We start from the raw sequence: 27,143 nt of genomic DNA, 5'->3' as shown, positions 1-27,143 counted from the left end.
TGACAGCCCCAACATCCATACAGACAATCTGATTGCATTCAACGTTAAACTCACTTTGCATATTAGAACGCATGCATCTTTTGGCTGAACGAATCCTTTAAAGGCTGAGCGCAACAAGGAAGAGAAGCAGAAGTTGTTTTTTAATGTTTAATTTAGATTGTTTTAAAGTTAATTCCATGAAGAGAAACAAGAGTCTGTTTAATGTTTAATTTAGATTGTTTTTAATGTTAATTCCATGCTTTGTGTTTCAGTAAAACATCTCTGATATCCAGTAGTTAAAAGTTAAAACACAAAACCAGAACAGAGAAACGGAGAAAAAGAAAAAAGCAACAAAACTCAAAAAGATGTTTTTTCAGTTCAGAGGGGAAAAAAGCAGCAGAAATATATTCGTCAACTCATGCAAGCAACTGGGAAATCACATATATTTATAGATAAATATATTTTTCATCTCTTTTTTTTAAGGCCAAATTATATATATTTGTGTCTTTTTACACAAGTGACGTTTTGATGTTGAACCCCAACTATTCTGGTGGAGCGCTCGGTTGTTCACCAGAAACAGACGATCTACAAGCTCACAACGCATGTTGTTGAGCTTGTAGATCGAGTGTTTCTGGGCCAGATAGATGGGGGGTGTCTTGTGTAAGGAACTCCTAAAAAACAAGAAAAGATCAGACCAAGTACGGCGGCTGCAACAACTGGGGTCAACTGGGGTTCGTTATGCCTCTAACGTTGGAGGGTGGAAATCTGTGTGGCCGTCAGAATGTAAAGGGTTGATTTTCAGTGGTTATAAAAAGCCTTCAGCATCTTGTGTTGCACTAATATATATATATATATATATATATATATTAGGGGTGCACACAGAGTCTTACAGTATTTCAGCACAAAGGTTTACAGTCCAGAGACAAATAATAAAAAAAAAAAAAAAAAAAAAACAAGATGGTGGCTACGTGGATATCATCATCACCAAAACTTTGCCAACTTTTCCTCCGGAAAAAATAAAGTTAACAAAAAAAGGGCACTTTTTTTCCCCCGGTCTTTCGCCCCCCTGTCCCCCCCCCCCCCACAACCACCCACCCCAAAATAAAGTAAAATGATTCGCATTCAGACATTTCTTCCAAACTAAACACAACGAGATAAAATAAGCTCCCATAAACTAATAGTCCAACATATCAGTAATAAAAGTTAATTTCTGTAATTACATTAAGAAAAAAAAAAGAAAAAAAAGAAACTCAAAATACATCCAGCAAATGATAAAAATGTTGAGGAAAAAAAAGAAAAAAAAAAAAAAAAGAAAAAAAAAAAAAAAGAAACCCAAAAGCCGGTAAAGAAAAAAAGGTTTTTGTACCAGGATGTCTCCTTGCTTCCTTTCCTTCCTAACTACCTTGTCTCCTTGCTTCCTTTCCTTCCTAACTACCTTATCCAAGGACTCCATTAAGTGGTATTTATTTATTCATTTATTAATTAAAGGGAAAATAAAAACAAAACAAAAACAAAAACAAATAAAATAAAGAGAAAATAATAATAAACTTGATAAAACTCCGATGGGTCTAGAAGTCAGCAGGGGGGGGGGGGGGGGGGGGCGTGGCATTGAGTCTCACTGGTTCTCATCCTCCACGTCTTGCAGAGCCTCTTTGTTCTGTTGATCTTCACCTGTAAGATAAGATAAGACACAGCCTGTGAGCTTGTAGATCTACACTATAAAACAATGGTTCCTCAGATGGTAACCGGTGGTCGCCAGAAAGAAGGTCACCCAGATTTCCATTCTTGTATTTGTTTTGCTGAGGTTAAGGTTAGGTTGAACTGTTTAGGCAGAGTTCATTTCGACTTCATTACACAAGTCGACTCCCACCAGAGAAAGTCGATGAAAAAAAAAAAGAAAAACCTTTCTATTGTGAAAATAGCAGATCTACATGCTCACAACTGACTGTCTCCATTCAGACCATGTCTGAAGTCATAAGGTTATCATAAAATAAGGTTATAAGGTTAATAAGGTTATAAGGTTAATAACATAAGGGTTATCACTAAATCAGAGCTGCCATCTTGGGATTATTATTATTATTTTCTTTCTGTGTACCATCATGCGCTGAGTGTCTGTCCGACTGCATCTAATCGAGCTAACCCTAACCCTAACCCTGACTGCATCTCCTCGAGCTAACCCTAACCCTCGATGGCTGGAGCAACTGATCTGAATCACCATCACCATCAGAATATGATTGATCTGAATCCACATCACCATCAGAATATGATTGATCTGAATCCACATCACCATCAGAATATGATTGATCTGAATCACCATCACCATCAGAATATGATTGATCTGAATCCACATCACCATCAGAATATGATTGATCTGAATCACCATCACCATCAGAATATGATTGATCTGAATCCACATCACCATCAGAATATGATTGATCTGAATCACCATCACCATCAGAATATGATTGATCTGAATCACCATCACCATCAGAATATGATTGATCTGAATCCACATCACCATCAGAATATGATTGATCTGAATCACCATCACCATCAGAATATGATTGATCTGAATCCACATCACCATCAGAATATGATTGATCTGAATCACCATCACCATCAGAATATGATTGATCTGAATCCACATCACCATCAGAATATGATTGATCTGAATCACCATCACCATCAGAATATGATTGATCTGAATCACCATCAGAATATGATTGATCTGAATCACCATCAAAATATGATTGATCTGAATCACCATCACCATCAGAATATGAACACACCTGACATGCTGTAACTGCCAAGCCCGTTTGTCACACAAATCCTATGCTGTACATTAGCATTGTTATGGTGTATCTATTCTGCAACTAGCATGAGGCAACATTTTTAACCAGCTGTGTGTGTGTGCGTGCGTGCGTGCGTGCGTGCGTGCGTGCGTGCGTGCGTGCGTGCGTGCGTGCGTGCGTGTGTGTGTGCGTGCGTGTGTACACCCCATAAACCACACACTGCACATCATTCCGGCGCTCACATGGACAGGGTAAGGACTGGTAAACCAATAATTACTGGTTTTAATTAGTAAGTATAAACTTGTGTTAAATTATTAAACCACATTTTGTGCATGATTTACATTTCATATTTCAGGGTTAGTGATTGAATGCATAAACAAATAACCAGCTTGTTTAATTACACAAAACTGATTCTATTCCATTAATTAATATATTCATTGTGTGTAGATAATATACAGCCTAGTCTGTATATTCCTTCGTAAGGGTTATAGATCATTAATTCACTCACTGTACAACCTTTGGACTAACAGGCTTACATGTTGGCTCATTCAGAGATAAAGTGGAGATGAAGGGATGGACTAACAGGCTTACATGTTGTCTCATTCAGAGATAAAGTGGAGATGAAGGGATGGACTAACAGGCTTACATGTTGGCTCATTCAGAGATAAAGTGGAGATGAAGGGATGGACTAACAGGCTTACATGTTGTCTCATTCAGAGATAAAGTGGAGATGAAGGGATGGACTAACAGGCTTACATGTTGGCTCATTCAGAGATAAAGTGGAGATGAAGGGATGGACTAACAGGCTTACATGTTGGCTCATTCAGAGATAAAGTGGAGATCAAGGGGAAGCAGCTTCATTTCATTATTTCAGAGCTTCAAGTATGAACTAGGGCATCAACAAAAAAGTCAACAAGTCGACTCCCACCAGAGAAAGTCGGGAAAAAAAAATCCTTTGATTTCTTTTTTTCTATCATTATTTTAGCTCCATGTGTGCGTCTGTACAGCAAACAGTAGGATTGCTTATTGTCAAGGAAGGAATGATCCAATATTACAGTGCTACATTATATTTGGTATAACATGGATCTAATGTGACAATAGCAGATCTACATGCTCACAACGCCTCGCATCATGCGAGGCGTTGTGAGCATGTAGATCTGCTATTTTCACAATTTCTGCCTCTTGGCAGAAATTGTCACTTTATAAATGTGCAGATACCCTCTATACACTTAAACTGTATGTTGGTTTGTTTACAGTTGAGTGAGAAAACAATGTTTCACATTAAGTTAATCATCTGGGGACCCCCCAAATAACTGGGGCGTCGTGTGTGATGTGATGACATCATCAAACCATAAAGTCGACTTCAACTCAACTTTTTACTGAGTCGACTTGCAAAAATCACAAGTGGTTAATGCCCTAATAGATACTAACATTAACCTTTTACACTGTACATCCTACTGTAGTGTCTTTGTTAAGAGACTGATGGTGGCCCTTAGTGTGAACGGAGCAGGTGGACATTAAAGCTCCACACACAAGTATAAACCTCACTCACAAGTATAAACCTCACTCACAAGTTACACAACGTGCATCAGAACGAACACTGAACACCCCATCCATCTACCACTAACCCTAACCCTAACACTGAACACCCTTTTCATTCTCATTACGGTTGCAGCAATGAATTCACCTCAGAGGAGGGTTTAAAGGTCTATCTTTATATATCACCTGTAACTCACTGTGGTCGCTGTCATGCTTGTTTTGTTTTGGTTGGAACTTGGAATGATCAGGGTGTCTGGAAGGATCGTATCCCAGACACCAGGTTCAGACGCCATCTGCTACCGTCCCCCGGAATTGTGTTGTTTTCATTGGACATTTCGTAGACCTAGAAATGCGTGGTTGACAGGTGTGCTAAATGAATCCCTCCCTCCAAAGTCAGCAGTCTTTCCTTCTCAGAGGAAAGCCTGGTATTAGTTTTAAACGGGTGTGTGATCTGGTCTAGGCCTGGCCTAAACCGGAAACAGGCAGAAGCAACTGTTTGTTTCTGCAGTCCCTGTTTAGATGCCATTGAAGTGTGGTCTGGCCAGTCGCAGTGAGTTGGACTAAAAGATGGATATAACAAACAAACTTTTAAAAAATAAGCCAAACTACGCTGCATCAAGGGGTTTATTGGGTAGGCCTAAAAGATGCCCTTGGCCGTGCGGAAACCAGAATATACACCATATATATATATGTATATATATATACAGTATGTTAATGTATAAATACAGTATATTACCGTCTCCTTGCATGTCAGAGGTCCATAATGTCAGGTTATCATTCAGTACAGTATATTAATGTATATATACAGTATATATACAGTATGTTATCATATAAATACAGTATATTACCGTCTCCTTGCATGTCAGAGGTCCATAATGTCAGGTTATCTCGTAACAACTGCATGATGAGTGTTGAGTCCTTGTAGCTTTCTTCACTCAGAGTGTCCAGTTCTGCTATGGCGTCATCGAACGCTGCCTTCGCCAACCTGGGGGGCGCGCACACACACACACACACACACACACACACACACACACACACACACACACACACACACACACACACACACACACACACACACACACACACACACACACACACACACACACACACACACACACACACACACACACACACACACACACACACACACACACAGAGAGAGAGAGAGAGAGAGAGAGAGAGAAGTACAGCAGGTTTATAATAAATGGTGAAAGTAGAACAGATTATCTGGTTTTCACCAACCTGCTCATCAGGAGCAGTGAGGGTTCAGATTCTTGCTCAAGGACAAAGGCTGTCACCATTTCCATTGGAATGGAAGACATTGCATTTAGATTTTGTTTAGTTAGAGAGACAACTTAAAGAATGTGAAAATGTCAGTTGTTAGGGCATAAAACCCAAAGTTTATATTGTTTATGTTCAACTTTTTGTGCATCTCATTCTCATTGTATTCAAATAAAATAGTTTCTTATTGAGAAACAAGTGTAAGACAATAGCCTAGAACAGGGGTTTTCAACAGGGGGTCCGGACCGGTCCTCAGAGTTACTACAAGGGGTCCTCCAAAATCTTTGAGTGATAGAAACTTTTTTTTCCCTCTTTTCTTGAACCCTAGTGTCCATATTATGAGAACTTTAGCCAAAGATCTACAAGCTCACCCTTGCTTGTAGATCTGCTATTTTTAGCAAAGAGCTTTGGTGTAGAGGGGAAAAAGAGCAGACTAAGTACAGAAAGTGGTTGAAAACACAAATCGACATGAATCCAAAATACACTGATGGTTGTGCTGTCAAACAATGAAACTATATGGAATCTATGAACAGGTTGTGGGGGTCCCTGCTTCATCTCTCTCTCAACTAAGGGGTCCCTGCTTCATCTCTCTCTCTCTCTCTCAACTAGGGGGTCCCTGCTTCATCTCTCACTCAGCTAAGGGGTCCCTGCTTCATCTCTCAACTAAGGGGTCCCTGCTTCATCTCTCTCTCAACTAAGGGGTCCATGCTTCATCTCTCTCTCAACTAAGGGGTCCCTGCTTCATCTCTCTCTCAACTAAGGGGTCCCTGCTTCATCTCTCTCTCAACTAAGGGGTCCTTGCTTCATCTATCTCAACTAAGGGGTCCCTGCTTCATCTCTCTCTCAACTAAGGGGTCCCTGCTTCATCTCTCTCAACTAAGGGGTCCCTGCTTCATCTCTCTCTCAACTAAGGGGTCCCTGCTTCATCTCTCTCTCAACTAAGGGGTCCATGCTTCATCTCTCTCTCAACTAAGGGGTCCCTGCTTCATCTCTCAACTAAGGGGTCCATGCTTCATCTCTCTCTCAACTAAGGGGTCCATGCTTCATCTCTCTCTCAACTAAGGGGTCCCTGCTTCATCTCTCTCTCAACTAAGGGGTCCCTGCTTCATCTCTCTCAACTAAGGGGTCCCTGCTTCATCTCTCTCTCAACTAAGGGGTCCCTGCTTCATCTCTCTCAACTAAGGGGTCCATGCTTCATCTCTCTCAACTAAGGGGTCCCTGCTTCATCTCTCTCTCAACTAAGGGGTCCCTGCTTCATCTCTCTCTCAACTAAGGGGTCCCTGCTTCATCTCTCTCTCAACTAACTTTCTTGAACCCTAGTGTCCATATTATGAGAACTTTAGCCAAAGATCTACAAGCTCACCCTTGCTTGTAGATCTGCTATTTTTAGCAAAGAGCTTTGGTGTAGAGGGGAAAAAGAGCAGACTAAGTACAGAAAGTGGTTGAAAACACAAATTGACATGAATCCAAAATACACTGATGGTTGTGCTGTCAAACAATGAAACTATATGGAATCTATGAACAGGTTGTGGGGGTCCCTGCTTCATCTCTCTCTCAACTAAGGGGTCCCTGCTTCATCTCTCTCTCTCTCTCTCTCAACTAGGGGGTCCCTGCTTCATCTCTCACTCAGCTAAGGGGTCCCTGCTTCATCTCTCAACTAAGGGGTCCATGCTTCATCTCTCTCTCAACTAAGGGGTCCATGCTTCATCTCTCTCTCAACTAAGGGGTCCCTGCTTCATCTCTCTCTCAACTAAGGGGTCCCTGCTTCATCTCTCTCTCAACTAAGGGGTCCTTGCTTCATCTATCTCAACTAAGGGGTCCCTGCTTCATCTCTCTCTCAACTAAGGGGTCCCTGCTTCATCTCTCTCAACTAAGGGGTCCCTGCTTCATCTCTCTCTCAACTAAGGGGTCCCTGCTTCATCTCTCTCTCAACTAAGGGGTCCATGCTTCATCTCTCTCTCAACTAAGGGGTCCCTGCTTCATCTCTCAACTAAGGGGTCCATGCTTCATCTCTCTCTCAACTAAGGGGTCCATGCTTCATCTCTCTCTCAACTAAGGGGTCCCTGCTTCATCTCTCTCTCAACTAAGGGGTCCCTGCTTCATCTCTCTCAACTAAGGGGTCCCTGCTTCATCTCTCTCTCAACTAAGGGGTCCCTGCTTCATCTCTCTCAACTAAGGGGTCCCTGCTTCATCTCTCTCAACTAAGGGGTCCCTGCTTCATCTCTCTCTCAACTAAGGGGTCCCTGCTTCATCTCTCTCTCAACTAAGGGGTCCCTGCTTCATCTCTCTCTCAACTAAGGGGTCCTTCATCTCTCTCAACTAAGGGGTCCCTGCTTCATCTCTCTCTCAACTAAGGGGTCCCTTCTTCATCTCTCTCAACTAAGGGGTCCCTGCTTCATCTCTCTCTCAACTAAGGGGTCCCTGCTTCATCTCTCTCTCAACTAAGGGGTCCCTGCTTCATCTCTCTCTCAACTAAGGGGTCCCTGCTTCATCTCTCTCAACTAAGGGGTCCCTGCTTCATCTCTCTCTCAACTAAGGGGTCCCTGCTTCATCTCTCTCTCAACTAAGGGGTCCCTGCTTCATCTCTCTCTCAACTAAGGGGTCACTGCTTCATCTCTCTCAACTAAGGGGTCCCTGCTTCATCTCTCTCTCAACTAAGGGGTCCCTGCTTCATCTCTCGCTCAACTAAGGGGTCCCTGCTTCATCTCTCTCAACTAAGGGGTCCCTGCTTCATCTCTCTCTCAACTAAGGGGTCCCTGCTTCATCTCTCTCTCAACTAAGGGGTCCCTGCTTCATCTCTCTCAACTAAGGGGTCCCTGCTTCATCTCTCTCTCAACTAAGGGGTCCCTGCTTCATCTCTCTCTCAACTAAGGGGTCCCTGCTTCATCTCTCTCAACTAAGGGGTCCTTGGCCTGAAAACATTGAAGACCCCTGATCTACATGAATGTTCTGTTTATTACCCTGTTTTATTGGCTAATAAAGATTGATTGATTGAATAGTCATATCACTCTCAGTGCAGAAGAACAGAGGTTTTAATAGTATATTGTATCGAAAGAATGAAAAGTTGAATAGAATGGTGGATGAGGCACATCATTGGCTATCAAGGACTCTTCAACACCAACTCTGGGGGAGCCCAGGATCGAACTGGGAACCCTCTGCCTTCTAAGACGGCAACTCTACCCCTGAGCACTTTGAAAAGGGGAGTTTTTGTTGCACAATTTGTTGTCTTTCTCAGGATGGGACTGTCAGCTCTCTGCTCTGAGTGTGAGCTGAGTATTTCATAGTAGAACAGATACAAATATTTTAGAGTACAGAGTATAAATACTTTAGACTAGTTCAGGGGTTTTCAAAGTGGGTGACGGGGCACCCTGGGGTGCCGTGACAGCAGTCCAGGGGTGCCACGAGATCATTTGATAATATTTGGAATTTATTTGGACATTTGAACAAATATTATTTAGTATAATTTTAAACTTGAAGTACAAAGTTATTTTCAGTCAGTTCTTACCAAAATGGCTGTTATCTCAACGTTTTCCTCACAACATAATCACTAAAATATCGTCACTGTCGGGCAAAAACCTTGTATCTCCAAGTTTCTTTTGGTAAAGCAAAGCCCTGCTTCATCATACAAGACTGTCACACTAAACTAGTGAAAACAGCCGATGCGATGAGAGGCGTTGTGTGCTTGTAGATCTGCTGTTTTCTCTAGTTTAGTACATTTTATAGATGATAAATACAAAACGAACGGTTTTGGACATACAAGGTTTCCACCTGACAACGACGATATGCTATAAATATAAGGTGCTGGGAGTGAAAATTATAATGTAGGGGTGCCTCGGATTAAAACAATATTTATGAGGTGACCTGAGACTAAACAGTTTGGGAACCCCTGGAGTAGAGTATAAATACTTCAGAGTAAAAGTACCTGCATGCGCGGTCAGTAGAACACAGTATAAATACTTCAGAGTAAAAGTACCTGCATGCAGTAGAACAGAGTATAAATACTTCAGAGTAAAAGTACCTGCATGCGCGGTCAGTAAAACACAGTATAAATACTTCAGAGTAAAAGTACCTGCATGCAGTAGAACAGAGTATAAATACTTCAGAGTAAAACTACCTGCATGCGCGGTCAGGAGAGTTGAGGATTTCATAGTAAAACACAGTATAAATACTTCAGAATAAAACTACCTGCATGCGCGGTCAGGAGAGTTGAGGATTTCATAGTAAAACACAGTATAAATACTTCAGAGTAAAAGTACCTGCATGCGCGGTCAGGAGAGTTGAGTATTTCATAGTAAAACACGGAGAAGTTGAGCGCCAGTCCGAGGCGGATGGGATGCGTGGGAGGAAGTTCAATCATAGCGATGTCACTGGCAGCTTTATACGCAACCAGACTGTTCTCTGCTGCCTCCTTCCTGTCGTTACCGGTAGCGAACTCTGCTAGGTAGCGATGGTAGTCTCCCTTCCTGTAACATGAATAATATAATAATACCATGTTAACACAGGAACATGAATAATATAATAACACCATGTTAACACAGGAACATGAATAATATAATAAATAACACTATTAACACAGGAACATGTATACTAATATAACTCTGCTAGGTAGCGGTGGTAGTCCCCCTTCCTGGAACATGAATAATATAATAACACTGTTAACACTTATGTTGCAATGATTTTTTCTCTTCAATGTCTCGCGTTGCCATGGTTACCATAGACTTCCATGTAATTGTGCAAGTGTGTAAAAAGTGCACGCCCATGCCTAGATGATGCACCACGTGTGTAGATGCTGTTCACAGCTTTCAAACAAAAAAATCCGCTTGGAAATCCGTTCAGGCATTCAGGATTTATCAGCCATTATGTTTTCTTCAGATGTAAACAAACATGGCTGCCATGTTTGAAAGAATGGGTTGGTATGGGAGTTAAACATGCAATTTCGCGATCGCGATCATGCCTAATACATTTCTGGAGGTCCAAAAAATTTTTTTGAAAAAAAGAAAATTGATTTTTTTTTTTTTTTTTTCAAAAACGGCCCAAACTCGGGAAACTCGGGGTTGGCACCATATGTGTTAACACAGGAACATGAATAATATAATAATACTATTAACACAGGAACATGAATAATATAATAATACTATTAACACAGGAACATGAATAATATAATAATACTATTAACACTTATGTTGCAATGATTTTTTCCAGCCAATGTCCCGCGTTGCCATGGTTACCATAGACTTCCATGTAATTGTGCAATTGTGTAAAAAGTGCACGCCCATGCCTAGATGATGCACCACGTGTGTGCAGGCTGTTCACAGCTTTCAAACAAAAAAATCCGCTTGGAAATCCGTTCAGGCATTCATGATTTATGAGCCATTATGTTTTCTTCAGATGTAAACAAACATGGCTGCCATGTTTGAAAGAATGGGTTGGTATGGGGGTTAAACATGCAATTTCGCGATCGCGATCATGCCTAACACATTTCTGGAGGTCCAAAAAAAAAAAATTGATTTTTTTTTTTTTTTTTTTTTTTAAACGATTTCTTTTTTTTTTTTTTTCAAAAACGGCCCAAACTCGGGAAACTCGGGGTTGGCACAGCACTAGTACCAATACAAACTCGGGAAACTCGGGGTTGGCACCAGATGTGTTAACACAGGAACATGAATAATATAATAACACTATTAACACAGGAACATGAATAATATAATAAATAACACTATTAACACAGGAACATGTATACTAATATAACTCTGCTAGGTAGCGGTGGTAGTCCCCCTTCCTGGAACATGTATAATATAATAACATCATGTTAACACAGGAACATGAATAATATAATAATACTATTAACACAGGAACATGAATAATATAATAACACTATTAACACCGGAACATGAATAATATAATAACACTGTTAACACTGGAACATGAATAATATAATAACACTATTAACACAGGAACATGAATAATATAATAACACTGTTAACACAGGAACATGAATAATATAATAACACTATTAACACCGGAACATGAATAATATAATAACACTGTTAACACAGGAACATGAATAATATAATAACACCATGTTAACACAGGAACATGTATAATATAATAACACCATGTTAACACAGGAACATGTATAATATAATAACTATTAACACAGGAACATGAATAATATAATAACACTGTTAACACAGGAACATGAATAATATAATAACACCATGTTAACACAGGAACATGAATAATACAATAACACCATGTTAACACAGGAACATGAATAATATAATAACACTATTAACACAGGAACATGAATAATATAATAACACTGTTAACACAGGAACATGTATAATATAATAACTATTAACACAGGAACATGAATAATATAATAACACTGTTAACACAGGAACATGAATAATATAATAACACTGTTAACACAGGAACATGAATAATATAATAACACTATTAACACAGGAACATGTATACTAATATAACTCTGCTAGGTAGCGATGATAGTCTCCCGAATATTATAATAATGCATGATGTAACCAGTAAGACGAGAGAAGAGACCTCCACCTGGGTGACAGCAGACTGCTTTCCCTCTGCGTCCTAAAATAAACATTGGTTTGGCTACAGCTATATTGTGATGTCATTGTGATGTTAAAAGAGTGACAGACAGGAGCTGGAGGCTTTCATACTAAGTGGTGACCTACGGTCCCAATAGCTCTGTTAAAACCCAGTGCTGATTCCTAACCCTAACCCAAACCCAACCCAGTGCTGATTCTGCCAGGGTTTCTGAGCAGAACACTGATCTTTAAGGACCAATAGCAGCCTTTGTGAAATGAATACACACGGTAGGTACTACCATGGAAAAGCCTTACTCGCCCTCTTTACAATAAAACAAGAACCAAGTAGCAGGCCTGTTCTGTTCTTCAGAGGCCTACCCTAGAGTAGGCCATGGTCTAGTCTCGCGAGGCCAGACTGTTGCCTCCACGATTTGGGCAAATGCTCCCGTCAACAGTCTGGAACACGGAAATAGAAACGATGAGTGCGAGATAAAGCGGATGTGACGCAACCGCTCCCTTGGTGCAGTAGCAATAGCATGTCCTAGCGTTATGTCTCCTTTCAATATTTCTGGGGGCGTTATTTCGTCTTGCTCTGGTGTTATTGGTGTTTTCAAACGTTTTCTTAAACTATACACCCATAACAAGAATAGGCCGCTCGAATGACTATGTCTGTGCTAGTGTGTTTCTGTTATGTTTCCAATGGGACTACAGTTCATTATAATGACTCTGTCTGTGCTAGTGTGTTTCTGTTATGTTTCCAATGGGACTACAGTTCATTATAATGACTCTGTCTGTGCTAGTGTGTTTCTGTTATGTTTCCAATGGGACTACAGTTCATTATAATGACTCTGTCTGTGCTAGTGTGTTTCTGTTATGTTTCCAATGAGACTACAGTTCATTATAATGACTCTGTCTGTGCTAGTGTGTTTCTGTTATGTTTCCAATGGGACTACAGTTCATTAGAATGACTCTGTCTGTGCTAGTGTGTTTCTGTTATGCTTCCAATGGGACTACAGTTCAGTGCAGCACTGGCTACTTCCGATACTCGCCATTCGGGAGCTGCCGTTCCAGACTCTATATAGCATTCAGAGATTGTGGAATAGTTTTCTGGCTACGCGAGACTAGCCATGGTATGACCAAAAAACTGCTTTCTGGAAAGAGAATTTGAGAAAAAGCATGATTTAGTGATTGCTGATTAGGTGTTATTTATGATCATGTGACTTGGCTTTTCTTTGATCTGTGACGGCTTGTTTTGAACCCTAACCCATACATGGGCAACTGGCCGCCCGGGGGCCACATGCGGCCCCCACCTTCACTTAATGCGGCCCTCAAGTTAATATCAGAATACTGATATATTATTGATTTCAGCTGTTACAATTCCACACATGCAAACATGACCCACATTACTTCAGTCTATATTGTATTAAATGTATTTTTTTATTTTTACATGTCCAATTTATTTGTATTTAAGTTCATAAAGCTAACATGAGTATAACTAAATGCATTTCACATTAAATATATTAATATAGTGGCCTCTCCATCATTAAAGACTTACATCTTATAGTAGAAGACCTTGCTCTCTCCCGTGTAAGCAGCAGGTTTAGGAGTTATGGTTAGGGGTTAGAGGTTATGGTTTAGGGTTAAGGTAAAGGACTTACATCTTATAGTAGAAGACTTTAGACTCCCCCGTGTCGGCAGCAGGTCTAGGGTTTTGGGGTAGGAGGTTAGAGGTTAGGGTCTAGGGTTTAAGTAAGAACTTACATCTTATAGTAGAAGACTTTCGACTCTCCCGTGTCGGCAGCAGGGATGAGGTGTTTGTCCAGAACATCCAGGATGTCACAACAGATGGACTTCAGCTCGTTTTCAACCTGAAACATTAAAACATTAATACACTTATTAATATTATACTACTATACCTAACCCCAACCCTGAAACATTAATACAGTTATTAATACCTACTGTTACTACAGTATAGAAAAAACAACAGATGGATTCAGCTCATTCTCAACCTGACAAACATACTGTACAATCACAATACTATACGACTATAGCACAGGAAACATGACAGCTGTTACCAAACACACTGTTACTACTGTCTGTTACTACACAGACAGACTGTCTACAACAGTACACCACAGACAGTACTGTCTGTTACTACACAGACAGACTGTCTACAACAGTACACCACATACAGTACTGTCTGTTACTACTGTCTGTTCTTACTTGTGTCTACACCACAGACAGTACCGTCTACAACAGGCTGTGACCCCCTAATAATCATTCTTTAACTGGGGACCCCCCGCCCTGACGAGCACTAAGAGTTGAGGCATTACATTTTGTAGAACATGGTTCTATTGTGATAATAGCAGATCTACATGCTCACAACCCCTCTAAGACGTTTTTGATCGACTCGGTCGGATTTTGACTTAATTTTATTTATTTTTTTATTTTCACTCCAAATGCCAATAAAATCATCTGGGTCGCACGTATTTAATAGGGTCGGTCGCCAACTGGAAACCAACATATTATTTTGTTAGGCCTTAGATGGCGTCTTTTATAACATTGAAGGCAGCTCTCCATCAAGCCCAGGCTCACGTTACCGCAGGCATTTGTGTTGGGAACACTTGTTGTGGCGAAGCAAAGGAGAAAGTGTTTCGCCTAGGCAATGGTAGCAAAATCCTTTTTTTATTTTGGCTGCTGACTCTGATTGACGACCCTGAGCGGAGCGTGGAGCGAGCGAGAAATGCGAAAATCAAGTTGAACGACGGAGCGGCGGGGAGCGGAGTGGCCAGAGTGAGGAACGAGTGGGACAAGAGCCCTCTGGGGTGTGGAGCGGATTTCGTTCCCGCTCCACTCCGCTCACATGCTCTGGTGTATACAGTTTGTCTGACTCGTACTCTCAGATTATCTTCAGCTTGTCCTCTCTGTGTGTAGTGTGTGTGTAATGTATTGTTTATGTATAGTGTGTAGTGTGTATGTGCATATAATGTATTGTTTATGTGTAGTGTGTATTGTAGTCTGACTGACCGTTTGTCTGTACTCTCGGATCATCTTCAGCTTGTCCTCTCTGTGTGTAGTGTGTGTAGTGTGTATATAATGTATTGTTTATGTGCAGTGTGTAGTATAGTGTACTTACAGTTTGTCTGTATTCTCGTATCATCTTCAGCTTGTCTTCTCGGTGTGTAGTGTGTGTGTGTAATGTATTGTTTATGTGCAGTGTGTATCACAGTGTACTTACAGTTTGTCTGTATTCTCGTATCATCTTCAGCTTGTCCTCTCTGTGTGTAGTGTTTGTAGTGTGTATATAATGTATTGTTTATGTGCAGTGTGTACTCACAGTTTGTCTGTACTCTCGTATCATCTTTAACTTGTCCTCTCCTCCTTTGCTCTCCTCTCTCTGCTCGATGGAGGAGATGATCCTCCACGAGGCTCTCCTGGCTCCGATCACATTCTTATAGGCCACCGAGAGAAGGTTCCTCTCCTCTACTGTTAGTTCCATGTCCATCCCTGCTACCTTCTTCATAGACTCTACCATCTCTGTTAGGATAGATAGAGAGACATAGGGTTTAGAGAGAGAGAGAGAGAGAGAGAGAGAGAGAGAGAGAGAGAGAGAGCTCCATGTCCATACCAGCTACCTTCTTCATAGACTCTACCATCTCTGTATGAGAGAGAGACATAGGGTTAATATAGAGAGAGAGAGAGAGAGATCACATTCTTATAGGCCACGAGAGGTTACGTTCTTCTACTGTTAGTTCCATGTCCATACCAGCTACCTTCTTCATAGACTCTACCATCTCTGTTAGGATAGATAGAGAGACATAGGGTTAATAGAGAGAGAGAGAGAAGGTCCATATCCATACCAGCTACCTTCTTCATAGACTCTACCATCTCTGTTAGGATAGAGAGACATAGGGTTATTATAGAGAGAGAGAGAAGGTTACGTTCTTCTACTGTTAACTCCAAAACAAATGCCTGCAATGGATTCAGCATCATGACAAACCCCTAGTTAGACCCCACAGATCCTCCTTAAATACCCAGAAAAAAAAATTTTTTTCTGGGTATTTTCCTCCTGGGTGGATTTCTTGTGTTTCAGGCATTAAGGGTTTAATAATAAAAAATTCTCAATGGATATCACTGGTCATCATCTTGAATCCTTAAGAGGTGACCCCAAGCTACAAGAATCAGTTGAGAAAAAAACTTTTACAGGCGAATCCACGTTCACCCCCACGGCTCCCGGACTAAGGGGCTTTCAAACATAATCACTAAAATATCGTCACTGTCGGGCAGAAACCTTGTATCTCCAAGTTTCAAATGTGTACGTCTTTTTGGTAAAGCAAAGCCCTGCTCCATCATACAAGACTGTCGCACAAAACTAGTGAAAACAGCAGATCTACAAGCACACAACGCCTCGCGATGCGAGGCGTAAATACAAATGAACACTTTTGGACATACAAGGTTTCCACCCGACAACGACGATATGCTATAAATATAAGGTGCTGGGAGTGTAAATTATAAAGTAGGGTTAGGGTTAGATAAATAAATTATAAAGTAGGGGTGATTAAATTATAATGTAGGGGAGCCTCGGATTAAAAAAATATTTATGGGGCTAGGGCTGTCACAATTATTACATAATCGTCTAATCGTGATTATTTGACATTATCGCAATTATTTTGTCATAATCGTCATAATCGTGAATGTTGAAAAATGTCCGAAATAGTGGAAATAGCAGATCTACAAGCTCACAACGCGTCGCGATCGGCTATTTCCACTATCAAAGTATTTTTTTAAGTAGTAAGTTGTCAAATATGTCAGTAATGTATTTGTATATTTAGGTTATGTGTCATATCTACCATGTACAACTTCAAAGCCTAAAAGCCAAACAGAAATGTAATTATCAACGACAAAAACACAATTAAATCGTTAATCGCCAATTATTTGAGTGACAATTAATCGTCATGTAAAATGTCATATCGTGACAGCCCTACATGGGGTGACCTGAACCCCTGATTTACATAACAATGCTGTCTAAATGTCAGTCAATGCATGGCCATGATGGGTCACTGCTGTCTAAATGTCAGTCAATGCATGGCCATGATGGGTCAACACCTACAGGACGTGCTGTGGGCTACGGTGGAAGCTGAGTGGACCCCTTAGCGTCCATTTGGTTCCATTTGTACCAGTTTGTATGAGTTCTATTCCCATAAGGGTCCATTTGGTTCAGACTATCCTTTAGCTGGGGACCCCATGGAACTCCCTCAAGGACCCCTGGGGGCATTGCCATCGCCTGAAGGGAGGGAGTTTCAGAATGAACCTTCAAAATAAAACGACCATCGCTTCATCAGACACGCCCCCTTCCTTCACAAAGCCATTGTGTTCTGGTGACTCACATGGTCCTAGTGCCCGTTTTATCTGTTACTATTGTCATTGATTCTATCATCTTTTTGGGGGGAAATGAAAGAAAAAATCGAACCTCTGTTCGAAGTGGAGCTGTGTGTGTGTGTGTGTGTGTGTGTGTGTGTGTGTGTGTGTGTGTGTGTGTTGCAGTTGATGCTCAGGGCAGGCTAGACTCAACAGCACCTCTCTGGTCACCCAGGGTTACTACATACAGGCTACATACAGACCCACAGACCCACCCACCCACATACCCACCCACATACCTACACACACGGCCACGTATAGGGAGCTTGTGTTCCACACAGCTCCAAAAATTCAATACATATCATAGAAACAAATAAAATAAAATGAAAGAATGAAGTATTATGTAATAATATTGACATGGGGGGAGTATGACTCATACATATTATGACACATCATGATGTAACCTGGCAACCTCCTATGCAACTCTAGTCCAGCGGTTCTCAAACTACGGCTCCCGACCCAAAGTGGGGTCGCGGGGCAGGTGACAGTGGGGTCGTGCATTGGCTTGGTTTTATCAACAAACAAAACAAGGATAAAAGTGATGTATTCGCCACCAACCACAGTTAAAGCGACCAACAGGACGGTAAGTCAGCAACTTCACTACACACTCTCTGGCAACGTCATCATTAAGTCACCATCATTCTTGGTGACGTTGGTATTAGGTCAACTATAAAAGATGCAATTGGGCTAGAACAATAGTGTGGTTGCCCTGCTGACAAGTTGTGGCAACCAGACTAATAACAGATCTATAGGATTTAGAACAGCAGTTGTACAAGACATTAATTAGTCAGTAGCTAATAAAGTTCTTAGGACTTCCTACTGAGACAGAGATGGATTGGAGAATAAGTTACAGAGGAGTAGGGCTGTCACAATTATTACATAATCGTCTAATCGTGATTTTTTTTTACATAATCGTGATTATTTTTCACAATCGTCATAATCGTTTCCATTTAGAAAAATGTTCATATATTTAAAAAAAAGGTCAAAAATAGTGGAAACAGCCGATCTACAAGCTCACAACGTGTCGCATCGCGACGCGTTGTGAGCTTGTAGATCGGCTGTTTCCACTATCAATGTTCTTTTTTAAGTATAAAGTTGTCAAATATGTCAGTAATTTCTTTGTATCAGGGTTTCCTGCAGCACTTTATTGGCCAGGGGGGCCCCTCTGTCCCCTCTGGCCAAGAGACGAGACAAGAGTCAACCTCTCCTTTTATGTTGAGGGCAAAAATAAGAATTTAGTCTAAAATAAGGGAATTAATTTAGATGTGTTTTCCGTCATCATGGGCACATTTATGTGTTTTTTATAGGGCAAAATTAAGAATTAATATTACAAATTAAGTGAATTAATTACTTGAATTAATTAATTAATTATCAAAAGATTCCGGCGCACGCGCCCCCCTGGTCAAGACTTTTTCCTGCAGGAAACCCTGTGTATATTTAGGTTATGTGTCATATCTGCCATGTACAACTTCAAAGCCTAAAAGCCAAACAGAAATGTAATTATCAACGACAAAAACACAATTAAGTCGTTAATCGCCAATTATTTGAGTGACAATTAATCGTCATGTAAAATGTCAGTGTAGTAAAATTTCATGGTGTATCACCTTTAATAATTGTTAAAGTGCAGCTACACATTTACAATAACGTAAGAAGAATATAACAGTGCAGTTCTTATTGTTTTCATTCATAGTCCTTGCTTTCTTATTTCTCTCCTGAGACCTGGCAACACTACACCCTGCCTTAAAACCTTACAATACACACAGAACATGGCAACACTACTGACACCCAGCTAAAAACCCTGTCTCTAAACCTTACAATACACACAGAACATGGCAACACTGGAACCCAGCTAAAAACCCTGTCTCTAAACCTTACAATACACACAGGACATGGCAACACTGGAACCCAGCTAAAAACCCTGTCTCTAAACCTTACAATACACACAGAACATGGCAACACTGCTGACACCCAGCTAAAAACCCTGTCTCTAAACCTTACAATACACACAGAACATGGCAACACTGTCTGACACCCAGCTAAAAACCCTGTCTCTAAACCTTACAATACACACAGAACATGGCAACACTACTGGAACCCAGCTAAAAACCCTGTCTCTAATCCTTACAATACACACAGAACATGGCAAGACCACTGACACCCAGCTAAAAACCCTGTCTCTAAACCTTACAATACACACAGAACATGGCAACCCTGTCTGACACCCAGCTAAAAACCCTGTCTATAAACCTTACAATACACACAGAACATGGCAACACTGGCAGCCAGCTAAAAACCCTGTCTCTAAACCTTACAATACACACAGAGCATGGCAACACTACTAACACCCAGCTAAAAACCCTGTCTCTAATCCTTACAATACACACAGAACATGGCAAGACCACTGACACCCAGCTAAAAACCCTGTCTCTAAACCTTACAATACACACAGAACATGGCAACCCTGTCTGACACCCAGCTAAAAACCCTGTCTATAAACCTTACAATACACACAGAACATGGCAACACTGGCAGCCAGCTAAAAACCCTGTCTCTAAACCTTACAATACACACAGAGCATGGCAACACTACTAACACCCAGCTAAAAACCCTGTCTCTAAACCTTACAATACACACAGAACATGGCAACACTACTGACACCCAGCTAAAAACCCTGTCTCTAAACCTTACAATACACACAGAACATGGCAACACTGACACCCAGCTAAAACAGGGGCGTCAATTGGGTATGGCAGGGGTATGCAGCTGCCATATACCCTGGGTCCAGGGGGGGAGAATACAAGTTACTTATGGTCACTTTAACAAGGTATTATAATCATATTCTCCCCATCTTGACAGAATGGTATATTCCCAGGTTCCGCAGATCAGCTGCACAGGTGCAATGCATTATTGTTAACTCATCTAGTGCCATTCGCGAGATGTCTCGGGAAAAGTAATCTATTACTGTAGTGCCATTCACGAGATGTCTCGGGAAAAGTAATCTATTACTGTAACGGCGAGTACATTACCGAGAAGAATGGCCGGCGGTCCGGAGACGAAATCCGTCGCTGATTTCGCATCATCACGGCTCCACGAGCACAAAATAGTCCCATCCATAACATTGAGGTGGACGGGGGATCTCATCTTTAATGTCCATTATCTCAAAACTACACTTTAGAAGCTAGGATGGAGGCAGATGCTCGCTTATGTTACACAGTTATAAAAGCTCCCGGTCGGCCATTACACAACTCCACGTGGACACGGAACGGTTCCAGCGCACGATCCGATGACGTCAGACCGGAAGTGATTCGCGTGTGGACTTCTGGCCTTCAAAATAAGACAACGCAAGTGAATGGGACCTGAAGGAGGCACTTTGGACATTATAATCCGTTAATGTCTGGGGCTCAGAATGAGTTAATTGCGGCACGTTTACTAACTTGCCAAGTTTAGCTGCACTTGAAAAAAAAACATGCCATATCCAGTCCAAAAAAACATAGAAACCTGTGTAAAAAACTGTCAAAAGTCGTTATTTTTTCTACTTTTTTTCAGACATTGTGAAAATAGCAGATCTACATGCTCACAACGCCTCGCAGTGCGAGGCGTTGTGAGCATGTAGATCTGCTATTTCCACAATAGAACCGTGTTATCCAAAATGTAATGCCTCTTTTCCATGAGGACTCCCATCTTTGCCATACCCTAGCTTTGGCTGAACTGACGCCACTGAGCTAAAAACCCTGTCTTGAAACCCTAGTCTGGGATGATGATGATGATGAAGATGAGGCTAAAAACAGACTACAGACAGAAAGAGAGAGAGAGAGAGAGAGAGAGAGAGAGAGAGAGAGAGAGAGAGAGAGAGAGAGAGAGAGAGAGACACACACACACACACACACACACACACCCCACACACACACACACACACACACTCCACTCTTAAAGCAGTAATGTGTAACTCCATGTGTAAATGGATGTGTAACTACTGGTGCAAATGGAACCAAATGGACCCCGTTTGCATCTCAAATCTCAATCAAACCAAATCACATTAGAATCCATGAATTAAAGTAGATGTTTAAATGAACAGTCTCTCACACACACACACAAACACACACACACACACACACACACACACACACACACACACACACACACACACACACACACACACACACACACACACACACACACACACACACACACACACACACACCAATAATAACTATATAAAGGCTTCTAAAGATACAGGCTGTGATTAATCAGATATTTAAACCTCATCAACGTAACATGTCCATGAATTAAATAACGAGGGCTTCCAACGTAAAACAAGACCGCAAAATTCGTATTTGGGATGTTCCTTTTAGGCAGGGTGTTTAACTGTACTTGTACTGTACTACATTTATATTGTATCGACTATACTTGTCATGTTCTCCACTTATGTCTAATAAAATACTCAATCAATCAATGGTGAGTGTTCTGAGAGCTGGTGTAGCTTAGCAGTTATAGATATTATTATATATTATAACAGTATTAAATAGAAACATATTATTCAGTTAGAGCTAACTGCTAACAGTATACTCCTGACTATCTACTGCATACTGTGTTCTATTCGTCTGTCATTCAATGTTATATGAGATACTTCAATGGTTTCCTATGGAAATAAGCTTAGTCTTTTCTAGGATCTCCTTTTAGTAGACCTTGTACCAGTGAACTGTACCGTCATGAAACTGTACCTTTTTCTATGCAAACTGACAATAAAGTCTTCAATCAATCAATCAAAACTAGTAGTAACTAGTCCTTACCCGTTCAAAGATATGAGCTCCGAAATGATGTGCAGTGTGTGGGTTATGGGATGTGCACTGTGCACACGGTATATGAGGGATGGAAAGTAACTTTAACTGGTACTTGCATGATAATATGTAGGAGCATCAATGTAAGAAATACCCGTTTCGTTTAATGGCTATGTGTGTGTGTGTGTGTGTGTGTGTGTGTGTGTGTGTGTGTGTGCAGCGGTTTGGACCGTGAGACCATCCGCAGAGTAGTCTGTGTTTCTTTTTGAGAGGGTCGGTCCGCCTGAAAAACGCGTTTTGGAACGAAACGGTTACGTTTTGCGCGTTTGTGACGCCCTCTACGGGTGGAATTGGAAATGCTTCTGGGGATTCGTTGAGTAAGCCACCCGCAACCTGTGGCAGAAATTCAGTGTTGACTCGACGTTTTGTTTGTGATTTATGGCTATTGTTTGCAAAACGGGCCCCTCCCGCTAACTTTGGAAGCCCGTTACGAACGAACGGTATGGACTATCAAAATATCCCTTGACTATGTTCATTGCATGGGTTCAGAGATCATGTGTACCCATTTTCGTGACATTTGAAGAAAATATGTAGGAAAAGGAGCAAAAAGTGTGTTTTGGAGAAAATTCAAAATGGCGGAAAATCTATCCTGACGCAAATGGGCGGGGCCTATATGGGGAGATGCGTATTGACCCAAGGAATCCAGGGAAAAAGGAATTTTAATTTTCCGACCTACGGTTCAAGAGTTACAGGCCGAAACGTAAAGTGGACTGTTATAGCGCCACCATGAGGCCAACTGACAAAGTTATTTTTTATTTAATCCTTGATATCATTATAAATCTCCTCTCAGAGTTTTGTAAGTGTAGCCCCTATGGTTTGTGAGAAAAAAAATATTGAATGTGAGTTTTTGCGATTCCCATTATAAGTCAATGGGAAAAATTAATTCACTAATAAATTAATATCAATTAAACGATTTGTGAAAGTGAAAAAAGGGCTTCACAGTTATGTCAGGTGTGTTCATATGCTAATGGTGATGCGATTTCAGATCAATTGCTCCAGCCACTGAGGAGAAACGCTGTTTCAGACACTCACTCAGACACTCACTCAGACATTTGGTGAATTATATGTTAGATGGTATATTTCAGTGCTTATGGTGACTTAACATTAATATATGAACGTTAACATCAGCTATGGTGACTGTTCTTATAGCAGCAGTTATAGCTAACTGTACATTGTATTATATAGTTATTAACTTATAGCTGACATTGAATATAGTAATAGTAGTATCAGTGCTTATGGTGACATTAACATTAACATGTGAACATTAACATCAGCTATGGTGACTGTTCTTATAGCAGCAGTTATAGCTAACTGTACATTGTATTATATAGTTATTAACTTATAGCTAACATTGAATATAGTAATAGTAGTATCAGTGCTTATGGTGACATTAACATTAATATATGAACGTTAACATCAGCTATGGTGACTGTTCTTATAGCAGCAGTTATAGCTAACTGTACATTGTATTATATAGTTATTAACTTATAGCTAACATTGAATATAGTAATAGTAGTATCAGTGCTTATGGTGACATTAACATTAACATGTGAACGTTAACATCAGCTATGGTGACTGAGCCAGTATAGCACAGCAGCAGTTATAGCTAACTGTATAATGTATTATATAGTTATTAACTTATAGCTAACATTGAATAGCCTATAGTAATAGTAATATCAGTGCTTATGGTGACATTAACATATTATGAACGTTAACACCTGACAGCTTTGAGCCGGTATAACAGCAGTTATAGCTAACCTAACTGTATATTGTATTATATAGTTATTAACTTATAGCTAACATTGAATACAGTAGCCGGTATAACAGCAGTTATAGCTAACCTAACTGTATATTGTATTATATAGTTATTAACTTATAGCTAACATTGAATACAGTAGCCGGTATAACAGCAGTTATAGCTAACCTAACTGTATATTGTATTATATAGTTATTAACTTATAGCTAACATTGAATACAGTAGCCGGTATAACAGCAGTTATAGCTAACCTAACTGTATATTGTATTATATAGTTATTAACTTATAGCTAACATTGAATACAGTAGACGGTATAACAGCAGTTATAGCTAACCTAACTGTATATTGTATTATATAGTTATTAACTTATAGCTAACATTGAATACAGTAGCCGGTATAACAGCAGTTATAGCTAACCTAACTGTATATTGTATTATATAGTTATTAACTTATAGCTAACATTGAATACAGTAGACGGTATAACAGCAGTTATAGCTAACCTAACTGTATATTGTATTATATAGTTATTAACTTATAGCTAACATTGAATACAGTAGCCGGTATAACAGCAGTTATAGCTAACCTAACTGTATATTGTATTATATAGTTATTAACTTATAGCTAACATTGAATACAGTAGCCGGTATAACAGCAGTTATAGCTAACCTAACTGTATATTGTATTATATAGTTATTAACTTATAGCTAACATTGAATACAGTAGCCGGTATAACAGCAGTTATAGCTAACCTAACTGTATATTGTATTATATAGTTATTAACTTATAGCTAACATTGAATACAGTAATAATAATAGTATGATCAGTGCTTATGGTGACATTAACACATTAACATTAACATCAGCTATGGTGACTGTACTGTGAGCCGGTATAGCTAGTTCGTTATCGTTATAGCTAACAGTATATTCTATTATACAGCCTAATGAGCCTATGTGTTATTAACTTATAGCTAACATTGAATACAGTAGCCGGTATAACAGCAGTTATAGCTAACCTAAATGTATATTGTATTATTTATTAACTTATAGCTAACATTGAATATAGTAACAGTAATAGTATGATCAGTGCTTATGGTGACATTAACATGTGAACATTAACATTGATTGATTGATTGAAGACTTTATTAGAAGTTTGCATAGGAAAAGGTACAGTTTCATGACGGTACAGTTCACTGGTACAAGGTCTACTAAAAGGAGATCCATGAAAAGACTAAGCTTATTTCCACTGGAAACCATTGAAGTATCTCATATAACATTGAATGACAGACAGATAGAACACAGTACTATGCAGTAGATATGTAAAGAAAAACAAAACAAAGACAGTAATTCTTAAACAAACAGTATATACAAAGAAGGGGCAGGGGAGGGTAGGGTTGGGGCTAGGTTCATTATTACCAGTTGCGAACGGCTGCTGCCTGTAAGTGGCTTTTCAGGGCAATTTTAAAGGATGCAAGTGATCCACACTCCTTTATGGCCTTCGGTAAGGCTTTCCACATTTTGGTGGTATAGCAGAAAAAAGAGTTTGACCCTTTGTTGGTTTTGACTCTGGGTTGAAAGTGATCTGTGGCGCTGCCTCTGGTGTTGTAATTATGGACATCCTTAATGTTTATAAAGTATTTTGACAGGTACTTGGGTATCATAGTGGTGTAGTGTATCTTGTACACCAGGCCCATTGCAAGCTGCTGTACTCTGTCATCTACTCTGAGCCACCCAACTCTTAATTGGTGAGTAGCGGTGAGGTGAGTCTGATAGGGAAGGCTAAGCAGGACCCTAATTAGTTTATTTTGGGCTGTTTGGATCATCAGTGCTTAGACAGCTCTGAGCCGGTGTAGCTCTGCACTTATAGCCATTATATATCATAACAGTATTATATAGAAACATATTATTTATAGCTAACAGTAGACTAGTAGCAGAGTGTATGGTGACTTAACATTAATATGTGAATGTTAACATCAGACTGCTCTGAGCCGGTGTAGCAGCAGCTGTAGCTAACAGTTAGCATGCTAGGCTAGCTGCTCCATCCATCCACCATTTTGTTCTGAGCTAGCCTGTCAATCATCGTTAGAGAGTGGTTATAATGTAGTAATAAACATGATAACATCTGGTATTAATAATTACACTCATAAACATGTTATAAACGCTTATAACTGAACAACACCAGGGTTTGGTGCTCTTACACTCTGCTAGCCTCACATGCTAACGCTAAGCTAACGTTTCCTCTCCTCTGGAAAAATAGCAGATCTACAAGCTCATGACGGGTCGACCGCGACGCGTCGTGAGCTTGTAGATCTGCTATTTATCCTGGAAACCCTTTAACCCTGATATAAAGAGCTCTGCTGTTACTTAACACAGCCCTGTGGGGGTCCCCGGACCACCGCTTGGACAACACAGCCTTACCACGCTAGCATGCTAACCAAGATGCTAGCGCTGGACAGTGAGAAACACGGCTAGCACGATGCTAACGATCTGTAGACAGTATGACACTGATGCTAACCATGCTAACATGATGCTAACAGCTCAGACAGTAAAACACTGGTTCTCCCTGCTAACCATGCTAACATGATGCTAACATGATGCTAACGCTGTAGACAGTAATAACATGGGGTCTCCATGCTAACACGATGCTAACATGATGCTAACGCTGTAGACAGTATATCATAGGGCATCCATGCTAACATGATGCTAACACGATGCTAACACGATGCTAACGCTGTAGACAGTATATCATAGGGCATCCATGCTAACATGATGCTAACACGATGCTAACCACCCCCAGCAGCCAGTTCAGCGGTGCTCGGCTCTGTGTCTCACCGTCATATCGCTCCGCCTGCTCGGCCAGCTTGGCCTGGTACACCTGGTCCTCCCGGTCTGCCATGGCTGCTCTCAGCGGGCTGCGGTCAGGCTGTCTGCGGGCTTTGGGCTGCGGCGAGGCGGGGAGAGGCTGAGCGGAGGCTCGGTGGGTGGAG

The 27,143-nt window shown here is 40.6% G+C and overlaps 1 protein-coding gene across 1 annotated transcript; it reads right to left on the bottom strand.

Moving 5' to 3' along the window:
• Nucleotides 1-250: 250 nt before the first annotated feature.
• ywhae1 (tyrosine 3-monooxygenase/tryptophan 5-monooxygenase activation protein, epsilon polypeptide 1) lies at nucleotides 251-27,143 on the bottom strand. The gene is made up of 6 exons (XM_080732196.1): nucleotides 26,989-27,143; nucleotides 15,486-15,685; nucleotides 13,910-14,016; nucleotides 9,848-10,054; nucleotides 5,159-5,295; nucleotides 251-1,650 (listed from the first exon to the last, which is right to left on the bottom strand). Exons 1-6 carry the CDS (start codon nucleotides 27,050-27,052, stop codon nucleotides 1,595-1,597), a joined length of 771 nt encoding a protein of 256 aa, XP_080588322.1. The 5' UTR covers nucleotides 27,053-27,143; the 3' UTR covers nucleotides 251-1,594.

Source organism: Nannobrachium achirus (assembly GCF_963921795.1).
Source record: "Nannobrachium achirus genome assembly, chromosome: 8".
Lineage (NCBI taxonomy): Eukaryota > Metazoa > Chordata > Actinopteri > Myctophiformes > Myctophidae > Nannobrachium > Nannobrachium achirus.
This window is presented reverse-complemented; position numbering and strand designations above follow the sequence as displayed.